Source organism: Protobothrops mucrosquamatus, unplaced genomic scaffold (genome assembly GCF_001527695.2).
Source record: "Protobothrops mucrosquamatus isolate PMUCROS unplaced genomic scaffold, P.Mucros_1.0 scaffold_164, whole genome shotgun sequence".
NCBI lineage: Eukaryota > Metazoa > Chordata > Lepidosauria > Squamata > Viperidae > Protobothrops > Protobothrops mucrosquamatus.
In genome coordinates, this window is record NW_015386240.1 from 81,355 (window position 1) to 105,871 (window position 24,517).

Below are 24,517 nucleotides of genomic sequence, written 5' to 3' on the forward strand. Positions count from 1 at the left end.
CAAGGTCAAAATAAAATGCATTATTTCTGGTAACCTTTAATGACTTTCTGCTGGTATTAGGACTGAAAACACTATGCATTATGGATTTTTTTATAGATAAGAGATGGGATATAGGATGAAGAGATTATTATAAACTAAGAGGGGTGAAGAGTACAAAAATATTTATGACCGTAAAGATGGAAGGCACTATTTCATATATTTTTCTCTATTTTCTTTTTTTCTTTGTTTTCTCTTCTCCTCTGCACATTTCACTTTCTCTTTTTTGTATTCGGTTTTACTATTGTAACTAAAATCCTGTAGATAGATAGCTCGATAGCTAGATATAGATAGATGATAGAGATTGTGTGTGTGTGTGTATGTGTGAAGGAGGTAACAACAAAAAATAACCACTAACACAAAAACTGGCTTTCAACCAAATATCCAATGAAAGAAACATTTTCCATTTTAAGTATTTGATTTCACATCCTTTTAACACAAAAAGATCTTTCTCCACATTTATAACAGTTTACACAAATTTGTAAAATCATGTATGGAAGGGGTTTCCAACTGGTACCAGGCCGCGGCCTGTTGGACACGGGAATGGCTGGCGAGTGCACGCATGTGCACGCACCCCCCACTCATGCTAATGCAGCCGGGTGGGCACTAGTGGCCCCATTTGCGCATGCACGGGAGTGCTAGCACTGCCAGTGTCACATGGGCAATAGTGGCATTTGCTCAAGCGCATGGGCGCTAGCGGCCCATTTGCACATGCACTTGGGCCCTAGCAGCCCACACACAGGCACCAGCACCGACGTGAGTGCGCACAGCCTTCTTTTGCATGCTTGTGAGTGCTAGCACCACTATGCATGCACCTGTTTGCGCAGGCACACATGCACACACATTTTCCTGCTCCTCCCTTTCCCACCGGGCCACCAACCAGGAAAGGTTGGGGAGCTCTTATGTATGATATGGAAAATTCCCTCCCTCAAAGAATTCCCAGGATTGGAAATAGTGCTTTACCTGGAAATCATGCATTAGCCCATAAGAACATTTTGTCATTTCACAGGAAGAGAAATCAAAATTTAGTTTACAAGCTGCTGATGTACAGTTTGTCAGCTCATTAACAATTGTGTCATTAAGGCTCCCGGTGGCATCCCGAACAACACAGGAACCTAGAAAAGTAGATAAAGAAGAGATGACTTATCAAGTAGAAAAGCACAGAAATCTTAATCCATTCCTATAAAGAAGGTCCATTTAGATTTTGTTAAAGATCTTCCTAAATCATATCAACAACTACTCCTCCCCCAGGATGGTTGCTACTCACTAAGGAAGTTTTTCTCCCCTGCTGATATCTGCTGTTTTTGTTGCCAAAGCTGGTTCTTTAGCAGCTTTGTTGTTTCCTGAATTTGAGTGAGGGCACCTAATAATGACCCAAGATGACTTTTAGACAGCTATGGACCCACCTGGGAGAGGGAAACATGAACATTTCAGCTCCCTGTAGGAGCAGCTAGAAAGTTATTATTTTTTCTACCTCTTTCTACCAGCAGAACGTTGTCATAATCAAGTCTGGGCTTTAATTTCACTTTTCCAAGTTATGTTTTGTCCTTTATATTTAAACGTTAATTGGCTGGCTGAATGCTGATTTAGTTTACCCCCCCCCCCCCGCTGGATTTTATCTCTTTTTTTCCTTTGATCTTCTTGGCTGTTCTCATTAACTTCTGCTTTCCGCTTATCAGAAGTTCACAAAAAGGGGATCGCATGATCACAGGGCATAACAGTCATAAATATGAACCAGTTGTCAAGTGTCTGAATTTTGATCACGTGACAATGGGGATGCTGCAATTGTCACAGTAGTCATGGCCTAAAGTGGATCTGTTCATTTTCTCAAATATAGGTGGAGCCAAGATTTTCAATAATTTAGATATATATATATATAATATGCTGGAACATGGTATGATTTGCAGGAAGAAGGGAATGTTTTGAACATATCTATTTCAATTTGCTGGAGTTTGGAAGATAGTTCAGGAGGATTTCTTTAGGTTATATTTCCTGCTTCCAAATGACTGAAAACCATACTGATTTTTAACAGTTATGGTTGAAAGTACCTTGAAGAAGCCCTTCAATTCAACATGTGGTTCCTAGAATGTTAGGTTATTCCTTGATTTAAAAAGTCAGGTTTAGTGCACATAAGAATGCTACTAAAGTGGTAACTTATAAGACTGAATTTGTATCCAAATACTGGTAGGTCTTGACTTACGACCATAATTGAGCTCAACATTTCTGTTGCTAAGTGAGACATTTGTTAAGTGAATTTTGCCCCATTTTACTTTTTTGCCACAACCTGGTTGTTAAATGAATCTGACTTCCCCATTGACTTTCCTTGTCAGAAGATTGCAAAAGGTCATCACATGACCCCAGGACACTGCAACAGTTAGTTACCAAGCGTCTGAATTTTGATCAGGTGACCATGCGGATGCTGCAATGGTCATAAGTGTGAAAAACAGTCATAAGTCACTTGTTTCAGTGCTGTTGTAACTTTGAAGAGTCACTAAATGAACAGTTGTAAGTCAAGGACTTCCTATAGCAGCGAGGGCGAAACTTTTAGAGACCGAGTGCCCAAACTTCAACCCAAAACCCACTTATGTATTGTCGAGTGACAGGTAGGCATGGCCCATTGGGTGGGTGTAGCTGCAGTGGTAACGGTAGATTGGACGGGACTAAAAAGTTCAATCAATCAATTCCAACTTTGCGGGATCTTTTTTTTTCCTGTGAGAAGTTGAAATTGATTGAACCTTTTTTTTTTTTGCACACAGCGGCAGAGGCCTAAAACGAAAAGGTTTTATAAAACCCAGCTAAAGGCCTAGGACTGGGGCGATGGTGCGCGTGCCCACAGAGAGGGCTCTGCGTGCCACCTGTGGCACGCGTGCCATAGGTTCGCCACCACGGTCCTATACCAATTCAATGGTGTTAGCCCTGCACATTTATGAAAAGCCTTTGGCTACCAATATAAGTTATGTTACTTAGGCAAAGAAATATAAGTTATGTTGCTCAGGCATTTGCTTGTGTTGATGTACAGATTCTTTCCTAGGAACAACAAATGAGGTCTGGGAGCAAAAGATTCCAAACATCTGATAGCCAGTAGAGGCAGGAAAAGAAAAATAATAGCCCATTACACTGCACACAAATTTAGCTTCTGAAAAAAATCGCATTTGTAAATTATGATTTTTTTCTACTTATTTTATTAAAATAAATTTCTGCGCTACTGAGGAAACAGAATTGTGAAAATGCCTTATTCTTGAATGATATGATTCTTAAATGCCATATAAACATCACTAAACCTAACTCTCAAAAGTATAAAAAAAATGTTGACCAAACTCTGGTAAAATTAGCTTTATCTAATTTAACACAGTATTTTTTTAAATAAAAGTTTGTCTTATATGTTATAAGGGAGAAAAATAGGACTTCAGCAATGACTCTTCTTCTTTTTTTTCTGATTCAACTTTTTAATAACTTCCTTAACAACATTTGTTCTGTATGCTTGGCTCCAGTATCCTATACTGCTAATCTGATATTCTGGAAAGCTAAGGATTTTTCAGAAACCCAAGTAGATGACATACACTATAAATTTATACTGGCAGTATAAAAATCTAAGTAATATAAAACATAAATACCATAACAAGCAAAAGCAATGTCTGGCTTTGGGGAGAATTTCTACTGAAATGGCTATTACATTTTGTAAAGAAACAAATATAACTTCAAAATACCTACAATCTATTTTTTACAAAACTTTAAACAACTAATTTATCTGTACTACAGTTTGGATTTTCTTGTTCTTTTTGTTCTTCTTTAAAAGTATATACAATATTTATAATATTATTCTTGCCTTTTCTTTTTCTGCGTACATAAAGGTATAAATACTTGGTAATACCAAGTGGACTACAGTACAGAAGGTCGATCTAAGATGGTGCATAGTACATAGATTTTGTATTTGGTAAATTATAAGATGATTGTCTTTATATGAAGGATAAGCAATAATTAAATTGTAAAAATCAACCTAGAAAAAATTATCACACAAATATCAAGAAACGTCCAAACAATTTAGAAGTGAAAATTGCTTACCTACTGATACTGCTACTCCCATGTAAACCACTGTAGTGATTAAGATGGCTAGAAGTGTCCCTTTAGGTATGGCTGATTGAGGATCCTGGAAAAAATGGCATTTATGAACCACAAGAGCGCTCCAAAGAACTGAATAGCAACAAAATAACTAAACATCACTCACCGCAAGATCACCTGAGATATTTGCACCAGCTAAAATGCCTGTTGCAGCTGGGAAAAATATAGCAAATACTGAAAAGAAAGTTTCTTCTTTTCTGAAATCTGGTCCAAAGTTTTCTGCAAATATTTCAGCTATTAAATAAGAATGTTAAAAAAGAATTATTTTAACATTGTGTTGTCCAATATACTTCACATTTATTATTCCACTGAAGAAACTACCATGAAGCTAAAAAAAAAATACATAATACTTAAAAAATAAAAATAAACTGTAAGGTGGATATTTAGAAATTTGCTGGTTTTTTTAACAAATACAAATATAATCTTCCATCAAATCAGTATATTCTTGTATTACCTGTAATATGTCTGCCATTATTAACTAAAACACAGATATCAATTAAAAATTCCTGTAGGATTACAGTAGACATATTGACTAGAAAAACATATAGATAGTCCTCACTTATTGAACACTCATTGAATGATTGTTTAAAATTAGAACAGTGCTGAAAAAAACTACTTTACAGCTGACTTAGATCATTTATGACTTTTGCAGTATCCCTCAGTCACATGATTATTACATTACAGGCAGTACACATCCTATGTCTGATCTTTGGTTTTTTTTTTCTTTTTTCCCCACCTTGCAGAAGAGAGATGGGATTGCAAGAGAGAAAGCTGTTTGCTCTTATACACATTGAAAGCAATGTAATTGTGCTGAAAGTAGGAAAGGGTCAGACAAAGGAGAGATTACTTAGAGAAATTACTTGCTTTTTTTCTCCACCCCTATCTGAGAGCTGAGAGTCTGGAGAGGAAGGGATTTAAAGAGACTAAGCTGTTTGCATTATATGCCTATGGCTGCCAGCCCTGGGCAGCCGGCACAATCACATTGCTTTTGATTTAATTAAAATAGTAAGCGGGCACTTGAGCATTTCAAAGGACACAGGAGTGAGTACGAGGCAAGCCAAAGCAGAACACGTGAAACTAAATAGACTCGTCTCTTTCCAGTCGGAAAGCACAGTTGCAGTCATCTGATTTCTCACTTAGCAACTGTTATGCTTAGTGGTGGAGTTGCCAGTACCAATTAGGTTGTTAAGTAAGAACTACTTTTATTCTAATAATAAGTAAAGTTGGTTAGAACTATCTCAAGAGTAAGAAGCATAAGACATTCATATTTTGGAGAAATTGAATGACATATTCCTTTTATATCTAAAGTGGAAGAAAATGGACCTACTTTCACATATTCTATGAAAGCCATCATTATGTCCATAATCCTCAAGTGAGTGATGAGCAAGGTTACTAGAATGCTATCTATGGGGGGGGGGGAATCTACACATTCCCATTTGGTGTCTGAAAATCTTGCAAGATATAAAATGGAAATTAATTACTAAAACTAGATTGTAGCTTTCCTCACACATATGGCATTTACAAAAAGTAAGTCCTAAAATTTAAGGGATCATCTGGAAAGTAAAATGGACTGTGGGGATGTTTTGTTTCAATAGTCTGTAGAAAACCTAATTGGGTTGCATATCAAAGGATACTATATTGAAGTCAAACACTTAATATTTCAAAACTAGAAATAGTTGATATATTACTTAGAATATGTTTTAGTAATATATATAAATTATGACATTAATATCACCAATTTTAGTATGTGAAATAACAGGTTTTAGACTACATTTGGGAAGATTTTTGTTTTATCATTTTGTCTTACCTTTGTAACCAAAAAATCCTTCAGGCTTTTTGTTCTCAAATGGAATAAATGTTCCTATGATGAAGTCAGCAATAGCTATTAGTAATATCACCAGCAGAACAATCTGTGCCTATAATTTTCAAGTGGATAATATCAACATCATTTATATAAAAAAAATTCTCCAAATTAAGACCAATATCACTCTCTCTCTCTCTCTCTCTCTCTCTCTCTCTCTCTCTCTCTCTCTCTCTTCATATACATATATATATGTCCATAATTATCTTAAAAATATGATCCCTGGGTGTGTCCATATTTAAAATCAATAAACAAACGTGAGCACCAGGGAATGCAATAGAATAATTTAATAATAAAAACACCTAATAAAAATGCCTAGCTTTCGTCGGCATCTGTCGACATCATCAGGGCTTATATATATACACTCTATATATATACATATACATATACATATGTATATGTATACGTACACACACACACACACACACACACACACACACATTGGTCAAATAACTACTTTGATTAAGTAGGCAGTCAAATAAGCATTATAAATACAGTTCTTTAGATATGTCAACCTCTCTTCAATTGAGCCAAAAGTAGGAATGCTTGTGCTTGAAAATATTTTGTAACAGAGATGGTAATTCACCTAGAAATTTACTCTACTTGATGAAAGCATTTAAGCATAGCAATTCTTTGAACTAAATCATATTAAGATCTTAAATATTTTAAAAAAGAATATAAGGATAGTAATTTGTTAGATTTACATAGAATGTAACTAATATATCCTTATAAAAAGTACCTTGTTAGGGTCTATTTGGGCTATGGCATTATTTTAAACCTGAATAAATACTCCCTTATTTTAACTGCTTCCTACTGGAATACTATATTTTTTAAAAAATTACAATGCTGCAGTCCTATGTGTAGTTTCATCATCATTAAAATAATAGTATTTACTTTTGAAATGGCTTCAATAGAATTATACATTTTCTTTTAGGGGGCACAGAAATGTCACAAATCTTACTACTGGTTTGGATTATTTATTCACAACGAAAGTCTGATAATTGTGCTTTTAAGGACTGCAACAGTCATATTTGAAGAATCCTTCCCTCCCATTACCCTAATGGAAAAGCTATGTTAACACAAAATGTAAATAATCTCTATATTGTAACTATATGATGAAAAGTTATTGCAAGAATGTTCCTTGTTGATGTCTGAATATTAGTTATGTTTTGTCATATATGCTTATTTTCACATTTTTTCATACATTACTTACATTTTTATAATAGCATTTTTAAAATCATAGTTACTTACTTTAGCTTCCCATTCCATTCCTGCTAACGAGATGCCTAATAAAACAACAATTGTAATTGCTCCTATAATTCTGATATCATTATTTGGATCCAGCATAAGCAATTCATGTTCCTACAAAAAAAAATTAAATAATTGTGATAGAGTTAATATTGCAACAGGTGAAAATCATATTTTAACAAATACAAAAAAGATTAGGAAGAATATTTGAAAACAGGACTTCATTTTAGTTTGTTATATACAATAATTAGATTTAGAAAATCCTGATTGTACAAATGTTGAAGTTTATTTTGCTCTATTTTATAAAAAAATATCTCTAATCATAAAGATTAATGTTAAACTCTTCTAACTGTAATGTATTTGAATTGATTACTAAGTTTTTAAAAACTCAAGTTGTGATTTAGAAATACATGACAAGTATCTATGCTCCATATTTTCATGTTGCCCTAATTTCCCCTTAGACTGGTCATCAATGAAGGAAAACACATTATACAGGGCACAAGCTATAGTTATCAATAATTAGTAATTAAAGATGTTAAATGACTGAATAATCTTCATTAGCATCAAATCCCACATTATGATTATTCCTAGAGTTGCAAAACCTTAAAAGGGATACTTTACAAAATTGCAGGCTTTACACAGGTTCATTTCTACTGGAAGCATCAAATTCTTTTGATGAATCATAGACCTCCTTAGGTTTTCCAGTAAGCATAATTAAATGATGCATTTGATATTGGGCTGATCTGAGCAAATATTTGTCCACTGAACTACTACCACCACTAAATCCAAGCTGTCTCACATCTCCCTAAAAACAGTTTTTATAAACTATTCCAAAGTAGAACTGTACTGAGGAAAATTTAGTAAAGTTCAGATTATGAAACATAAAGATAACAAACAGCACACTAGAAGAATGAGTTTACCTCAAGTAGGTCAACAAAAGTCTCTGCAAAACCAACTACATACATGGCTACGGCAACAGCATTAGCAAATGCAAATATCAAGCCTATAGCACCGCCAAATTCTGGCCCCAAGCTTCTGGAAATGAGATAATATGCACCTCCTAAAGAAGAAGAGTGTAAGATGTAAGTTACGATACAAATTATATTTTTATACACAGAATTTATGCTTATGTCCTACAAGCACTGAGGATCATCCCAAACTGTTATGACAAGGACAGGATGTCCTGAATTTTATGTATGAAACATACTTCAACATTTTAAGATGATTTTTCTCTTTTTTTATCTGAGGTCAATTCTGATATTCATGTGCACAAGAAGTACAGTATTATCATTATTCATGTACACAAGTACAGTATTAATATCTTTATCAATATTATTCACTTGTAAGAAAATGTTTGCATCTGTTTAATACTGAAGTAAACACCACCTAACAGACAGACTGTCCTACTGACAGATAGATACTATAGACAGAAAGATAGAGAGAATTACAGCTACTAATTGTATGGAAAAAGATCAAGGGATAAAGCACTGATGTATTTTCTAGAACTTTCCTTACAACCAAAGAACTATAAAACTGCATGCAAATAATTGTCCTGCTTGTTAAGCAAAACATTCATGATGAATAGAGGATTTTTATAACAAGTCACCAAAAACATGTTTTTTGAAATCCACTGACACTGACAAGCTAGGTTAAATTTTGTTATTGCTGTTGCAGGTAGTATCAAATTACTGTTGGATGCACATCAATTATATATTTCATGGTCTTTTAACTTTTTTTTAAATTATATGAAAAATGCTTCCATCAGAGAATTTACATACATAAGTTTTTATATATATGTAGAGTTAAAAATCATTTATACCAGCTACCTTTGAAGACTACTAATCATGTATATATTAATGAAGTTTTACCTCCTCTCACAAAACCATTGGTAGCTATAGCTGATGTAGACAAGCCTGTGATAGTAGTTACAACAGTGGCCATTGCAATAACCAAGACAGCAAGTCCTGTGAGGAAAAAAGAATTGTTAGGATTTGTAAGAATTATATGTTTCCTAAAACAATGCATATTATTTAATAAAAAATACTAATTCAAAGAAAGATGGAAAAAATGTACTGAATTCTGAATAACAGCAATGTCAACATCCAAATTACCTTAGAAGATAATCCCTATTTACAAGAACCTTTAGTACTGGATGATAACTTTAAGTCAACAATCCACTATCAAGTTTAAAAGCTGCAGGAATTGATGGAATATTTACAGAAATGTGGCAAAGCAACAAAATAAAAATTGAAGATTCTATCCTATAATAACAAATCTGAAGAAAGACATGTGGCCAAATGATTGGAATAGATCAGTTTAATGCCAGAGCCAAAGAAAGAAGACTCTGCAAACAGTTGCACCATATCTTGAATTTCATCATTAGCAAAATAATTCTTAGGATCATCCAAAGCTGAATAGATTATCCTATATGAAAAGAAAAAAATACTATGTTCAAGCTAGTTTTAAAAACAAGAGGCAACACTGCTCTCTTGATAATTGAGAAGGCCAAAGAATACCAAAAATAATTCACTACATACGTCACTGATTACAGGAAGGCCTGTAATTCTGTCAAGCTGTGATAGTTCTTTAGGCAAATGACATTCTCAGATTATTCTCAAATGCAAAAGCCACACAGAACAGGAATCTGCGGTCCAGGTGGAACAGAGCAAAGTAGATCAGATCAGGTCAGCGAAGACTAAATTCTCTGTCTTATTTATTTAGTCTATGTGTCAAATATATATTAAAAGAAGTTTGATCAGAAGATGATGAATATAATTTTAAAAGTGGAAAAATAAACATCAAACTGGGCTATGTTGGTGACATTACTCTGAAAGCTGAAGATACAAATGACTAGAGAGCTCTAGTAATCAAAGTCAAAAACTTTAGTGAGAAAATGAGAGTATAATTAAATATAAAGAAAACCAAATTAATAAAAACAGATACAATAACCCAGGCTTAAAATAGAATACATTTAAGTGGTGAATAGTTTCTGCATTATCAAGCAGTATAGGATCCAACAATCAATAAATATGCTGCAGGCTAGCACTTGGCAGCCTAGTAATGAAGGCCTCAAATACTGTGACACATTTATACCTATAAAAACTAGAATCATGTAGAATTTCTTTGCTGTGACAGTCATGGAAATGAAAGATGGACTCTGAAACACAATACAAAAGTATTGATGTTTTTGAACTCTGGTGTTGAGGAAAATTCTTGAGAATACCATGAATAGCCAAGAAAACAAATGAAAAAATCAATCAAGAGTTCTGACTTGAGGTACAAATAACCAGGCTCAAATTATTATATTTTGGACAAGGTCCCTTGAGAAGTCCACAATGCTGGCAAAGGTAGAAGAGAAGATAACAATAACTATCAGCAAGGTGACAGGATTCAATTATAGCAGCAACAGATATGCTGTTGGAAGAATTGAAGATCCAAATCCATTTATCTGGTCAATGTATTGATTGAACATGGTTAACAACTGATTGCAATATATAAAAGTAACAGAAGTAGTATAAACATCAAATATGGAAATATCTTTAACGATGAGAGTATAATTCACAGCAACTGAAACAGGTTCAGCAATTGCTTTATATTCTTTTCAAATATAGAAACCATATTAATTTTTAATAAGAAAGCCACTTACATAATATTCTGGAAATCAAACAGGGCTAATCATTCAGGTATGCTATGTTTTTACTATGGAAACAACCCCCCCCCTCAAAATTAGAAAGTTCTGCAAAAAAAAGCGCAGTTATTTAACCATTCAATTCTTTCTTTTTGAGAAACTATGGACATTCAGCAGTAATCCTACTCTATAATCCAGGTTTTGTCAGATATTAGAAGTCACAGGGCTTTTAGCAATAGCCAAAATAATATATAAATGTGGTGTTTAGAAGTACTCACCTATGCCAGCTTGTCCTACAATCCAGGATAGTCGAATGAAGAGCATCACCCCCCAGATATTCAACATACATCGTACCTATTTCAACATCAAAGTAAAGAACATTTATATTAAAATTAGATTTTTGAAGAATTGTAACAGTTCAAGTTAAATGTTTCTTACAAGAGAACCAAGTATCTCAGGCTTTCAAACACTCTTTTCAAGATGCAACTTGGAACCCATCTAACTTTAATGGCACACAGATGAATTTCTCAGGAAGTAAAGCTCATTATAAAACTGTTATCTTATATTTTTAATACAGAGGCAAACGTTTCTAATTTACATATAAAAAGCTAGTTAGAAAACAAGATTGCAAGAAGATGTCAGTTTTTAAAAGCTAGTTGCATATTACTGAAAGACATTATTATTAACAGTTAATCAATAGATTATATACAAAAAACAAATGTATTACATTTCTAGATTCCTAATAGGAAGAAAAAATGTTCACCAACAAAAGACTGATTTTATAAATCAAAAGTATAGTAATAAAGCAAACATATAATGTCACTTGAAAAACTACATCATTTGTTGTTCTGTGGAGCCATTTTTGGAGCCATTTGCTTTGTATGGTTATAGGAAGAGTATGAGTACTGAGCTGTAGTTTCTCAACATGTCAAACTGGAAACTGTTTTGTAAGGGGTGTTTAAACCATAGAAAAGATGTAACACTATCCTTGAAGCCAGCATAAGTGAATGGAAAATAAAGCCAGAAATCTCAAATTAAATAAATTAGAAAGATGCTAATTACATATAACTAAGCATAATATTGCTTATTACAAATTTAAAGTGAACAATATGAACAGTATGCCTTTTACTATTAACCATATAGCTCTAGAACAGATATGTCAAACTCGTGACATCATGTGACGTCGCGCAACGTATCGGGGACTGTTTTGCCATTGCCAGTGGGCGCGGCTTCTGTGTGACGCATCCGGCCCATGGACCGGCAGTTTGACACTCTTGCTCTAGAATATTCCTGTGGTAGAATAATAAATTATATGGGATTTGGGTTTTTTCTAAATATTCTCTGGATTACAATAATCCAACCAACAAAGAAAAATAACAAAATATCAAGAATGAAAATACACAAATGAAAACATTTTCATAGCTTACTTTTCTCTATCTGGTGATACTCTTAAATTTACTATTTCCTTCTTTTAAAAAAAGAATCTTTGGGGTAATGATTGTGAAACTGCCAGATAGACAGACAGAGGTCTCAAAATCCTGGCTTTTCCAGGCCATTTTTTATGGCCTATAATGATATTTCATGGATATTAAACAGTAAGGGCAGGGCAATGAGTGCTCTATAGACATGAATGCCGGGCCACAGAAAAAGGCCTGGAATAGAAGCAGTCTGGAATTAACAGTCTCACAACTTGTCTTAATACGCCAGCCTAGCATATTTTTCAGGCATAGGGAACACTATCAATCCCACAAATCTCCTTATGATGAGCAGCACCATTCCCTGAGAACCCCCACCTGCTCTCACACCCTCTCTATCATGCAAGAAGAATTGCAACAAGCAAACCAAAGATATTGCTGCCAGGCAAAGAGAAGGAAAAACTCTACCAGGCAAAAATGGAGATGTGACGTGACAATATGAAAACGACTGAAGACAAGCAAGACAAGAAAAAATGCAGGGTCTGCACAGTTTTTAGTACATGGATATCCTAAATTACCTCACCCTATATATATGAACTTGAAAAATATTACATATCAAACCAGTAATACAACTAAATATTGGTATTCTGGTGAACAAAAAAATACTGCGAGCTAAGTGACCAAATTGAAATATTTCTATTTTACAAGCAGCTTTGTTGTCTTAAGGTTGTTGTTTTTTTACCATTCATGAAATGTTGAATCTCAACCCACATGATTTAAAACATTAAACAGAACCCCACATATGATTTAAAACATTAAACAGAAGTCAAAAATTACTTGAAATACCAAAGTTATACTCACCAATACACCTTTAATCCAACCAAATTTGACAATCCCTTTGCTATCAGCAGTATATGCTGCAGTGGCTTCTCCAGTAGGTGTTCCTTCTTCTCCATTTGCATAGCCATCTTCAAATAGCTCCTAAGACACAGTAACAATCAGAAGGGAAAGGGAGGTTGCCAAGAAAGACTGTCTAATAAATCTGTTTAATGTTGATAGTGTTGTAACCAACAAAGATTCAACGGCAGACTACTTTGACTAATATCAGAAAGCCAGGAAATGTTTTTTCTTTGTAGAAAAGTAGTCTACCACTGTACGATAACATCTTTTATTATAAAGCTAGTGAAGCTTTATATTTTTATATGATTCGTATGATTTATATGTATTTATTAAATACATGGGTTTTAATGTAAATATGCATTACATGATATACAAAATATAGTTAAATTAATAATTTCCACAAAAGACTACAGAAAGTTCCATGGCAATTATATAAAGCACATATTATATTATATATATTCTTTGCTAAATAACTGTCCTGTTTAGTGATTGTTCAAAGTTATGACAGCACTGAAAAAGTAACTTTACAACCAGTCCTTGCCCTTACAACTGTCAATGTGTCCCTGTAATAACATGATAGAGATTAGGGCACTTCACCACTGGTGGGTATTCTATAACTGTCACAATATCCTGTGATCACAATTGCCATTTGCACATTTTACAGCTGGCTTCTGACAAGCAGTCAATATGGAAGCCAGCAGTAAAACTGCAAGTTTTGGTTACTGATATCTCCCCTTAACAACTTGCTTAACAATTGTGGTGGAAGTGAGGACTTAAGTTTGTTGTTATCACATGACTTGCTTAATGATATCATTTAGTGACAGAGTTGCTGGCCCCATTTGTGGTGGTTAAGTGAAAACTATCTGTATACATAATTCATAGCTCCTTTTACATTCAGTCAAAAGGATCAATGTTCTAGACCAGATTTTCTAATCCTTTTTACCCTAGAAGAGCCTTTGAAATAATTTTCAGATCTCACGAATCCCTATATAAAATCACAAAGCATACTCTCTACAAAGTTTACAACAGAATTCAGCTCTAGCTTATACAAAACATATCTACGTTTAAAACATTGGCAAAACAGCAGGCCAGGAATTGAGTCAGGTGAGTAAAAATTCCCATGTGTGTTGGTATATAAAATTAAAAAAAATAACTTTTTGTTTTCAATTATGATCTCTTGTAGACCCCAAACAACTTGTCATGGTACCCCAGTTAAGAATGGCTGCTGTAGATTTTAATGTTTAAAAAAGCACAAAAATTATTATAAGATGTTTAATTAATGCCTTAATCTCCATAACATCTATATGGATATTTTAATAAATGAAACAAAAAAAATAATGAAATGAGCTCTATTTTTTTATTTCTATTTACTTCTCCACATTATTTATTTATATCCTGTCTTTATTATTTTTATAAATAACTCAAGGCAATGAACATATCCAACACACCTTCCTCCCATTTTTTTATGTATTCTATATATGTCCTATAATCACCACCATTTGTTACATTTCTGCCAATGATGGATAAGCTGTTTTTTAAACCCATTGTGAAAGAACTCCATACTTGCAACCAGGTCTTGACAGACCTTTCTACCTCTTCATTTGAGTCCAACGCATATCCATAAAAGTATTCATAAATTTGGCAAAGGGTGAAAGTTGCATGGTACAAAGTTTGGACTATATATGATAGATGGAATGAGATTGTGAAATTCAATTTCACAAATATCTTTTGGGTGGCTTGAGAGATATGAGACCTAATTTCCTTCTTTTCCTTCCGAACCTTGTTGTGAGTATTGTAGTATAGTGCTCCGAGTTAATAGTAGTGACAGATTCAAGAAAATCTGTGTGAACAACATTATCTGCATCTCAAAAACTATAACCAGTTTTCCTGTCAAACCCTATGTTTTGAATTCTCAGTATAATATTCCATGGACTGACATTTTGTTTCTGAGACTTATTTTGTTGGCTGTCACAATTTCTGTGAAGAAATTCCTCACATTCATTCTAGTAGCTTAACAATAATTGCTGGCAATTTTTGACCCTTGATGTAAGGAAGACTTCATTTGCATCAATCTTCCAAAATTGAAGAACTTCAATAACATGACACATGCATTCCTATGAAATGCAAGCTTGACAGCAATTTACCTCTGAATAAAGTTCATTAATATTTTTCATGTGAACTTGTCAACTGCTCTTTCATTTTATTCTCAATCACACAAATCAGCACTATTTGGTTCACTGTTTTTACACATATACTTTTTTTTGGCTCAGCAATGCACAATATGCCAAATCATCAACTTTATTAGCATTTCTAGTCTTCCAAAAAGACACTAAATACCTGGGTTTTCCATCAAGCACTGGGATAGGTTAAGGGGACAAAATGTTGGAAGCTTAACTTGGTGTCAGGTTTTTTGTGTTGTTTTGAATGTTATAGTTTTAAGAGTTTTATAGGGTTTTAATTCTTGTGCCCAGAATCTGGTGTAAAGGGAGGCTATATAAACGTTTTAAATAAATAAATCAATAATCCACATTTAACAGTGAACTTCATTAGGCTAAAATTAAATTAAAAATTCCATCTGTTAATATTTGTAACATCGAAGTCATTACTTTTCATTAAACCTTCTGATGTGATAGTCTAGTAATTCTCAGATAATGTAAGATTAGTAGATTGAAAGTTTCTTCAAACATGCTTTCTGGTCGAAGAAATGCCTTTACACCCATGTAACCAAATATCATGAGGTATTATAGGGAAATAGAAGTAATCCAATGTAGTAGCCAAGAATACAAGGCAGAATAAATGATTATTTCACTATAAACTTGCTGTCTCCCCAGGAGAGTTAAAAGCAAACTATTTTAAGCTTTGTTCACACAATAACAGCTAGTCCTTTGGGTTCAAAGGAGACAAGTGTTCTGCAGTTCATCTATGAACACGGAGGTGGCTCTGCAGTCCCAGTCTGGAAGCACAGAGTCTAGAAAATAGGGGCACTCGAAGTCCATTATTACAATAATTGTGGGTGCTATTCTGTGCTGCTGCTCATAATCTTATCAATTTTTGGTGGCAGCTTCTTTGTGGCACTTGCATGGACAACCTTGAGATCTCTTTCTGGTCTCCAATTCACCATACGGTTAGGGATGAGACATAAATGCTCATCCATTCTGATGATGTTTCTCATCCATTGCATCTGGACTCATCTCTATAGGAGAGAAGGGAATCCATATCCAGCTTTGTGGAGATATGCACATTGTGTGGATTGAACACTCTAGTATTCAACTGCCCTAAAGTCTGGCTGGCCTTACTGATCCTGGGGTCAATTTCTTTGTCCAAAGACCTATATATCAAGAAGATACTTCCCAGGGATTTGAAGCTGTTTACATTTCTCAGCTGCTGTCAACAGTGATTTTCTATAGGGTTGGTATTTGACACAGGATAGTAAAGTCTTCAGTCTTATTCAGGTTGATAGTCATGCTAAAGAGCATAGCAGTATCTAAAATTTTATTCAACATCAATTATAGATTACTGTCTTTGTGTGTCAAGTGCACACAATCATATGCAATCATTATTTTTGAATGTATAGAGGCCCTTTGTCCACGTGTTCAAGGGACAAGGGTCAAAGAGTATTGTCCAATGGGTACCTGATATAACTCCCTCCTTCAGACCTTGGACAGGATAACATGCAAGCAAAGGACAGATTGAACAGGGTTGGGGCTCGTACATAACCCAGCTTCACCCCCTTTGGAAATGGTAAATGCAGCTCACTTAACACCATTGTAAAAGACCTGCCCTGTCATTCTGATGTGGAACAGCTGAATCAACTTCACAACTTTCTTTGGGCATTCTTAATGTTTCAAGATGATCCAGAGGAGTCTCCCTGTTTACAGTGTCAAATGACTTTGTCAAGTTAATGACAACAGAGGCTTGTTCTGCTAAGTGAAATTCTCTTGGACTTGCCTCACAGCAAATATCAGGTCTACTATACTGCTTTCTTGCCAAAAGCCACATTATGCCTCCAGGAGGTTCCTTTCCAAACCAGTGCCAAGTCTTTCAAGAGAATGTGGGGGGGGGGGGAATCTTGCAATGGACAGCAGTGAGATACCCCTATAATTTCTATGATTTGATTTAACCTCCCTTATTTTTATAGACAGCTATGAGGAGGGCATCACAGAAGCCATCAGGCATCTCCTCTGTGAACTAAATGTCTTCCAACTAAATGTCTTCCTTGGAACACCTGTAATGTATTTAATAATAATAATAATAATAATAATAATAATAATAATAATAATAATAAAGTTGGAAGGGACCTTGGAGGTCATCTAGTCCAACCTCCTACTCAGGCAGGAAACCCTATACCATTCCGGACAAATGGCTGTCCAGTCTCTTCTTAAAAACTTCCAGTGTTTAGGTGAAGAGCTTTATATATTTTAACAGGAATACCATCATCTGCCCTGTTGCTTTATTTGAGTTCATCTGCAAGATCACTTTGATCTCATTAGTAGAGGGAAGCAGGTCTAGGGCATTCAAAACTGTCAGCTGAGGAATCTGCTATAAGACATCAGGATCAATTGTGGATGACCTATTGAGTAGATTAAAAAATTGTTTAGCCTAGTGATTTTTCAATTATTCCTGATCTTTGATCAAGCTCAGCCCATCAGATGACAGCTAAGGGAAGCATCTTGATTTACAAGGGCCATAAATTGACTTTATGATGAATAATTTCGGTGGCAATGTTCCACCTGCTCAGCCTTTCTCTGCCACCACTCATACTGCATTTCTGTAGGTGCTTAAACTTGCCTTTCTTTCTTTGAGATAGATGTCAGTTCATTCTGCCAGTCTGTGTAGGCCTTGTTCTTAACCTGGAGTGCTGCTGAAACAGTCTCATGGTTTTCATCAAACCAGTCTTTATGCACCAGTATTTTCAGTCCAAGTACATTTGTTACAATCAACATGACGACATCTTTAAACTGCATCTATCATTCAGAATAGTTTTCACAACCAGTAAATATGTTAACACATTAAGCCATTCTATTCTTAATCCCGACTCACTAGTTTTACACAATACATAACCAAAATAATACTATCTGAATAAAAAAGTAGGCCACTCTTCATCTGCCCAAATAATATAGGTCAACTTTAAAATATTCTAAGAAATGAGAAATTGATATTGTATTTAAATTTTAACATAAAATGTTATTGACAGGATCACACTCCATACAATACAGCACAGCCAGAATGATTGCCAAGATGATTAATGCATCTGCTACTGGGAGATGGGATGTAGTAGTTTTGGCTGAACCTTCTTATAACTTCAGCTGATTTGATATCATAAAGCACCTGAACTAGTGCTATATGAATAACCAATATCAAAGAAGGGATTCCTCACTTTAATCAATTTCTAAAAAGATATAAAATAATGCAGAACCAATGTGACCAACTGAATTGGTGCTCTTCAGCTTGGCATAAGATTTCATTAGATATATTTTTTTGGATATCTATTGTTCTTTCACATTTTCTATTGGTTACTTTTAATGTTAAGTTACTAGATAATTAGCCAGGCGAGTAAGCAAGTTTTAATGAGCCATCCAGCTAACATTTCAGCACTTGACCTGACAGTAATCCTCAAACATGCCACATTTGCATGTGCAGGCTGCCCTCACACAACCAACATAATCACAACTCCAGAGTATTTCCTTAATACTGCAAGATATCTTGATGCGAAAGCTACATGAATTTTTCACACAGAAAGATAATAAAAATAACCATTTTCTAACCAGGATCATTTACATTAACTTCAATTTTTAAACTAATAAACATTTATTTACATTCTTGTAGAATATTTTGCCCATCTTAAGACTGTTTATAAATGTGTAGCAATTTTTCTGCTAAAAAGCAATCATATACGGTACTTTTAATGGACAATACTCATTTATCTAAGACTGTTAAACTACTCTACTTCTTCCATAAATACCCTCTATGCATTTAGAGTCAAACTGCCATGCTTAGAATATACTTCCTGAAAAAACTGAAATCTAATTTAGACAATACTTAAGACCAATAGATTTTAATAGGTCTACCCTAAGCTCCAAGCCAACTCAATGAATTCTGAAGTTAACAGAGTTGCACTGTTACAGGAAAAGAGCATTTATATTCTACTAATGTAATTCTTCCATACTACACTAGGCAATAGGTAGATTTTGGAGCAAACTTTTATTGGATAAGGTAGTATAATACCTGTTCAACATTCATCATGCCAGATTTTTTTCTTATCAGCTACAGGTGTTTCTATCTTCAAAAGGCTGTTAATGCCATTAAGAGAAACCAGATTTCTACTGCATATTCACCTTGCTCTTAACATTTAACATATTGCTTCAACCAACTATATAATATTTATATTAATTCATCAAACAGATTTTCAATAGTTTAGCTTCAATGTGCAATTTTGTTTGGGAAATCTTAATTCTTTAATAAAATCAGAAATATTAACAATGGCTCATAACATAGATTTACCAGATTTTTTTAAATGCTAATATCACCATATAACTGGTATGTTGCACTTTTCAGAAAGACAGAGCTCAGAAAGTTATCAAAACTTTCAAATACAATATAAATAAGCACTAATAAAATGCATAATGAATTATAAATCTTTAAATATGTTTCAGATCTACACATAGTTGGAAGTACTTAAGCTACTGAGTTTAAATTCCTTTCATCATATTATAACATATGGATGTTTTCTGACCTGCTGGGAAGATGCAACTTTAAAGCAGCCTGTATTATTAAATTATTTATGCAAAAGTTGAAAAGTTATGTTATTCTGAAAACAGTCTCTCAAACATAGTTTATATATCTATCAACAGCTTACAATCCATGAACACTGCAGTAAGTCTGGCCAGTGAACTGACAAAGAACTTGGCATCAGTAAATAATCGAAGCACAGAGAAAAACCAGGGAAGAATATTAATATGGATTCTTGATATAAAATGGAGATAAAGGGATTTCTTCTGGCCTATCTCAAGATGGCCTTTGGTTGTTGTTACACCATGTAGAGACTTTACACTGTTTCATTCTTCAGACTTCGGCAACTACTTAACCCCATGTCCTATCCTAAAACGAACTTAAGAAATTTGGGAGAGGGGGAAATAAAGAGTCATATTCCCTTAGACCAGACAACAAGTACTGCTCTAATGTTCCATTAACTTTTACAGACCTATAAAGTATATTGCCTCCATATAAAAGGTGCACAAACCTGAGACAATATGTAACATAAGGAAAGACAGAACGACGAAAGCAAATATATTTGCAATGCCTATCTATAAAGCTGAAGTCCATGCAGAGAGAACATAGAAAACATACCTTTTCATAGTTTTTAGATAAAACTCATCTAGTTTAGAAAAACACAGTATTTTTCTACTTCTATACCAGTGTTTCTCAACCTTGACAATTTTAAGGCATGTGGACTTCAACTCCCAGAATTCCACAGCCAGCAATGCTGGCTGTGGAATTCTGGGAGTTGAAGTCCACATGCCTTAAAATTGTCAAGGTTGAGAAACACTGTTCTATACTGTCAGCACAACATTGTGTCAGCCTGATGCCCCATTTTTTTTTAAATTCCAAACGGGGTTACCACACATGTTCTTTACTTGCTCACCCATCACTCACCTTGTCCAGCTCATCGTGCAACTCTGCAAGGCTGGGTCGAATCAGTTTCTCTCCTAGACCAGCAGCGGTGTGCCGATAATAGTCTATCCTTGGCACGGCATCGATGGTATTGTGGCCGAAGGTGCGCATATAGTACGTGTTCGTATGAGTGTCGTAATAGAAGTGATGGTGCCCTCCTGAGCCTCCCCCGGAATGTAGGCTCCCTTCGCTCAGAACCGTGTCACCCCCATTCTGGAAGCTGACGCTGCAGCCTTCTGGGCCCCCACCTCCAGGCTCATCGGAGCTGTCGTCTCCAGCGGAGGGGTCCACGAAATTCACCCGGAACCGACCTTTTGCTTCCTCGCTGCTTTTCTTATGCCCATCACCGGGAGTCGCTTCCGTGGATTTCGCCTCTTCTGCCACAGCCGCCCGACTCAGGTTTTCTGCCACCAGGTCCACCTGAAAGCGGCTCTGGCTGGGCGTGGGACCCAGAGGTCTGCCCAGCCCGTCTCCAGCGGCTGCAGAGGCAGGAGCCAACCCGCTCCCGGGGTCCGACGAGGAGCCGCCTGTGCCAGCCGCCGCATCCCCGTCACTCGCCGGCAGACGAGACGCTGCTTCCTCCGCTCCCGTGGATGCTGCTGCTGCTGCTGCTGCATCGGCGGCCCCTCCTCCGGCCGCTGCAGCTTGGAGCTTCGGCGAGGCAGAGCCGGGCGGCGGGGACGAAGCGCGCGAAGCTTGCTGCCCAGGCTTTGCTTCCATGGCTTCGGCTTCTCGCCTCGGGTGGGCGACAATGCGGGCCGGAATAGACCTCCTTTGCGGCTCCGGCTGGTTCAATGAAGTCCTTTCGTTTCTAGGAACCAAGCAAACAAAACACAGTCGGCTGCCGCCGCTCGGGGCGCTTTAAACCACCAAATGGCGCCCCGCCGCTGCAGGGCTCCACTCCGCCGCCCTGGAGAAAAAGCAAGGCAGCACGCCGCACTTCCTAGGCAGATAACCGCGCGGCCCGGCCCGGCCCTGCCCCTCCCTCCCGGTCACCCCGCCCCAGTCCTTATAGCGCCGCCGCCGCCGCGCCAGGTGATGATGCTCCGCAGCTACTGGCCCCTCTCGCCCCCTCCGCCGACGGGGGTCCCACTCCTCGAAAGCCGAGACAAGGGAAGAACCGTTGGGGGGGGGATCTCCATCCCCGCTACTCCCCCGTCCCCTTGCTTCCCGCTTTCTCTTACCTCTCGTCCCCACGGACAAGGACCACCCTCGGTCCGTCTCGCGAAGTCTCAGGGACGGCTGGAAGCAGCAACGCCACCCGCTCCGTATCTCTGCCGCCAAGGCGACAGCGCTCCCTGGGGGACCGCGGAGGGGAGGAGGAAGCCGGCTGACCGATCCTACACAGACCTACACTTTTTCTCTTTTCTCAGTCTGAATAAGCCGACGCGGTCGCGACACGTGTGTAACGCCTTGCTACCTCGGGCCAGTCAGCCTCAAAGCTTCCGCTGGGCCCTCCGCTTATGGCTCTCCCCCCCCCGGCTCCCCCGTGGCAAGCAAAAGCCGGGCGCCAAGGAGCGAACAAGAGCGGGCCGGCGGCAGCCAATCGCCTAACAGACGCGCGGCTCGGGGACGAGTCTTTAAAGCATCCGCTGCGAGGGGAGCGGGAGGCGGAGGAAAGCCCGAGCAGGGAGGGATCTGGCCCGGCGAGGGCGGAGCAGCGTTCGGGCGCTGCTTCTGGAGCTCGCGGATGCTGGCCCGGCTCTAGCGTGCTTCGGGGTAGAGGTTGTCTGCGGCGTTGCCGCCGGGAGCCTCAGCCGGCTAAAGCGCCTTTCAGAGAAAGAGCGAGGCCGCGGTCCAGCGTGGCCCCGCTTTCCCCTGCAGGGAGACCCAGCCAAGCAGCGCCCTACTCTCGTCGTCTCGGGGAGGAGGAAGAAGAAGAAGGCATCCGCCCGGCGGGCTGCTGCCTCCGCCTCCTCGCGACGGAGAAGTGCTTTGAGGCAGATGGCGGGTTATAAAACTGACGCTCGGCTCAAAGCGGGGATGGGCGGGCCTACGAAGCCACGGCTCCTCCGTGGGCGGACGGATAGCTGGACGGCTAGGAAAGTTCCCCGACTCTTCTGCTGTGGAGGAAGAAAAACTAAGCTTCGAGATCTCGCGAGCAGGCGCGCAGACGCGACTGAGCTTACAAGAAGCCCGGCAAGCTTTACGTTGAGGCGGGCGGTTTATAAAGGAAGGAGCGGTCTTCCTCGTGCTCCGGGGTGGGTGGGGGGGGAAGGAAGGGATGGTGGTATGTCCGTTCGCTTCCCAGAAAAAAGCTGCTCGGGACATCTCCGTTGCTAAAAGAGAATGCCCTTTGCTTTCCTATGATGTCGAAGGTGTCCTACGTTAGGAAAAAACAAAACAATCCCCACGCAAAAACAGTCCACCCGTGATAATGCAAAACCTAATGAAAAGCCTAGCTGTTTTTATTACTCTTGTCGCAACTCTGAGAAGTAAGTTGGTGGCAGTTGCTGCACAGGACTTAACTGAGCCATACGTATTTGTGGTGTGTACCAGTGCATGCTTGCTTTGAATTGAGCATCCTCCAAAATTCCCCTGAATCCCAAGGGTGCGCAAGGATTCCTGGGCAGACTAAATGATGTGGAAATTATTCCCTCAAGGCCCGAAGTTTGGAAACAACTCCCATTCAGGGGGAAAGAGTAATATCCTTGCATCTAAGGAAGTTTCTGCTATGACGCTATTTATGTTGAGGGCCCTGTTTTCGCACTTTCAACCGAGTCAAGGAAGGTTAGCTGATGTCATGTGAATTCTGTAACCTATTTAGCAGAGGGGGGTATCTCTAAATCAACCGTGTCACGTGAACATGGAAGGAAACTATTTCGAGTTAACTCTTTTCCTGCTGAAATAGATAACACGTACAGCAGCTCTACAAAACCAAGACTCTTCTGGTGTCTGCACGTACGTGTAGCATAAAAATGGTGGGAAATGGGTAAGTCTCCCACCTGTCTTTGGCATCTTTTTAGCTGGGCCATCATGGATTTTCCAACAACTTTGTTCTAGTAGGAAACAGTATGCCCTTACATAAATAGTATTGTGGTAGAAAGCTCCTAGAAGCCAGGATGTTACTCCTTTACCCTGAATGGGAGTTGGCTCCCTCGGAGAGGGTACGCAATCTGGGGGTCCTCCTGGACCCACGGCTGACACTGGAAGACCAGTTGTCGGCCGTGACCAGGGGGGCGTTTTATCAGGTACGCCTGATCTACCAGTTGCGGCCGTTTCTGGACCGGGACACCTTGCGCACAGTCACCCATGCCCTCGTCACCTTCCGCCTGGACTACTGCAATGCTCTCTACATGGGGCTTCCCTTGAGGAGCACTCGGAGGCTCCAGTTAGTCCAGAATGCGGCCGCGCGGGCGGTGTTGGGAGGGACTCGTCGCTCCCATGTAACACCGTTGCTGCGCGAGCTGCACTGGCTGCTGGTGGCTTTCCGGGTGCGTTTCAAGGTGTTGATTATCACCTTCAAAGCGCTCCATGGCATCGGACCTGGATATCTCCGAGACCGCCTTCTGCCTCAGATTACCTCCCATCGGCCGGTACGCTCCCACAGAGTGGGTCTCCTCAGGGTGCCGTCAGCCAGACAGTGCCGGCTGGCGACCCCCAGGGGGAGGGCCTTCTCGGTGGGAGCTCCCACCCTCT

At 38.1% G+C, this 24,517-nt stretch overlaps 1 protein-coding gene across 1 annotated transcript in view; it reads right to left on the bottom strand.

Annotated features, from left to right (window-relative positions):
- SLC12A2 (solute carrier family 12 member 2) overlaps positions 1-21,598 on the bottom strand; it is a 45,037-nt gene extending 23,439 nt beyond the window's left edge. Inside the window, exons 1-10 of the mRNA XM_015821394.1 lie at positions 20,861-21,598; positions 13,169-13,288; positions 11,171-11,246; positions 9,133-9,228; positions 8,185-8,324; positions 7,268-7,378; positions 5,963-6,071; positions 4,262-4,389; positions 4,099-4,183; positions 1,000-1,151 (exon numbers count right to left, since the gene is read on the bottom strand). Coding sequence (XP_015676880.1) covers positions 1,000-1,151; positions 4,099-4,183; positions 4,262-4,389; positions 5,963-6,071; positions 7,268-7,378; positions 8,185-8,324; positions 9,133-9,228; positions 11,171-11,246; positions 13,169-13,288; positions 20,861-21,598 — 1,755 coding nt within the window. The remainder of the gene's footprint in view (positions 1-999; positions 1,152-4,098; positions 4,184-4,261; positions 4,390-5,962; positions 6,072-7,267; positions 7,379-8,184; positions 8,325-9,132; positions 9,229-11,170; positions 11,247-13,168; positions 13,289-20,860) is intronic.
- Between the last annotated feature and the right edge of the window lie 2,919 nt (positions 21,599-24,517).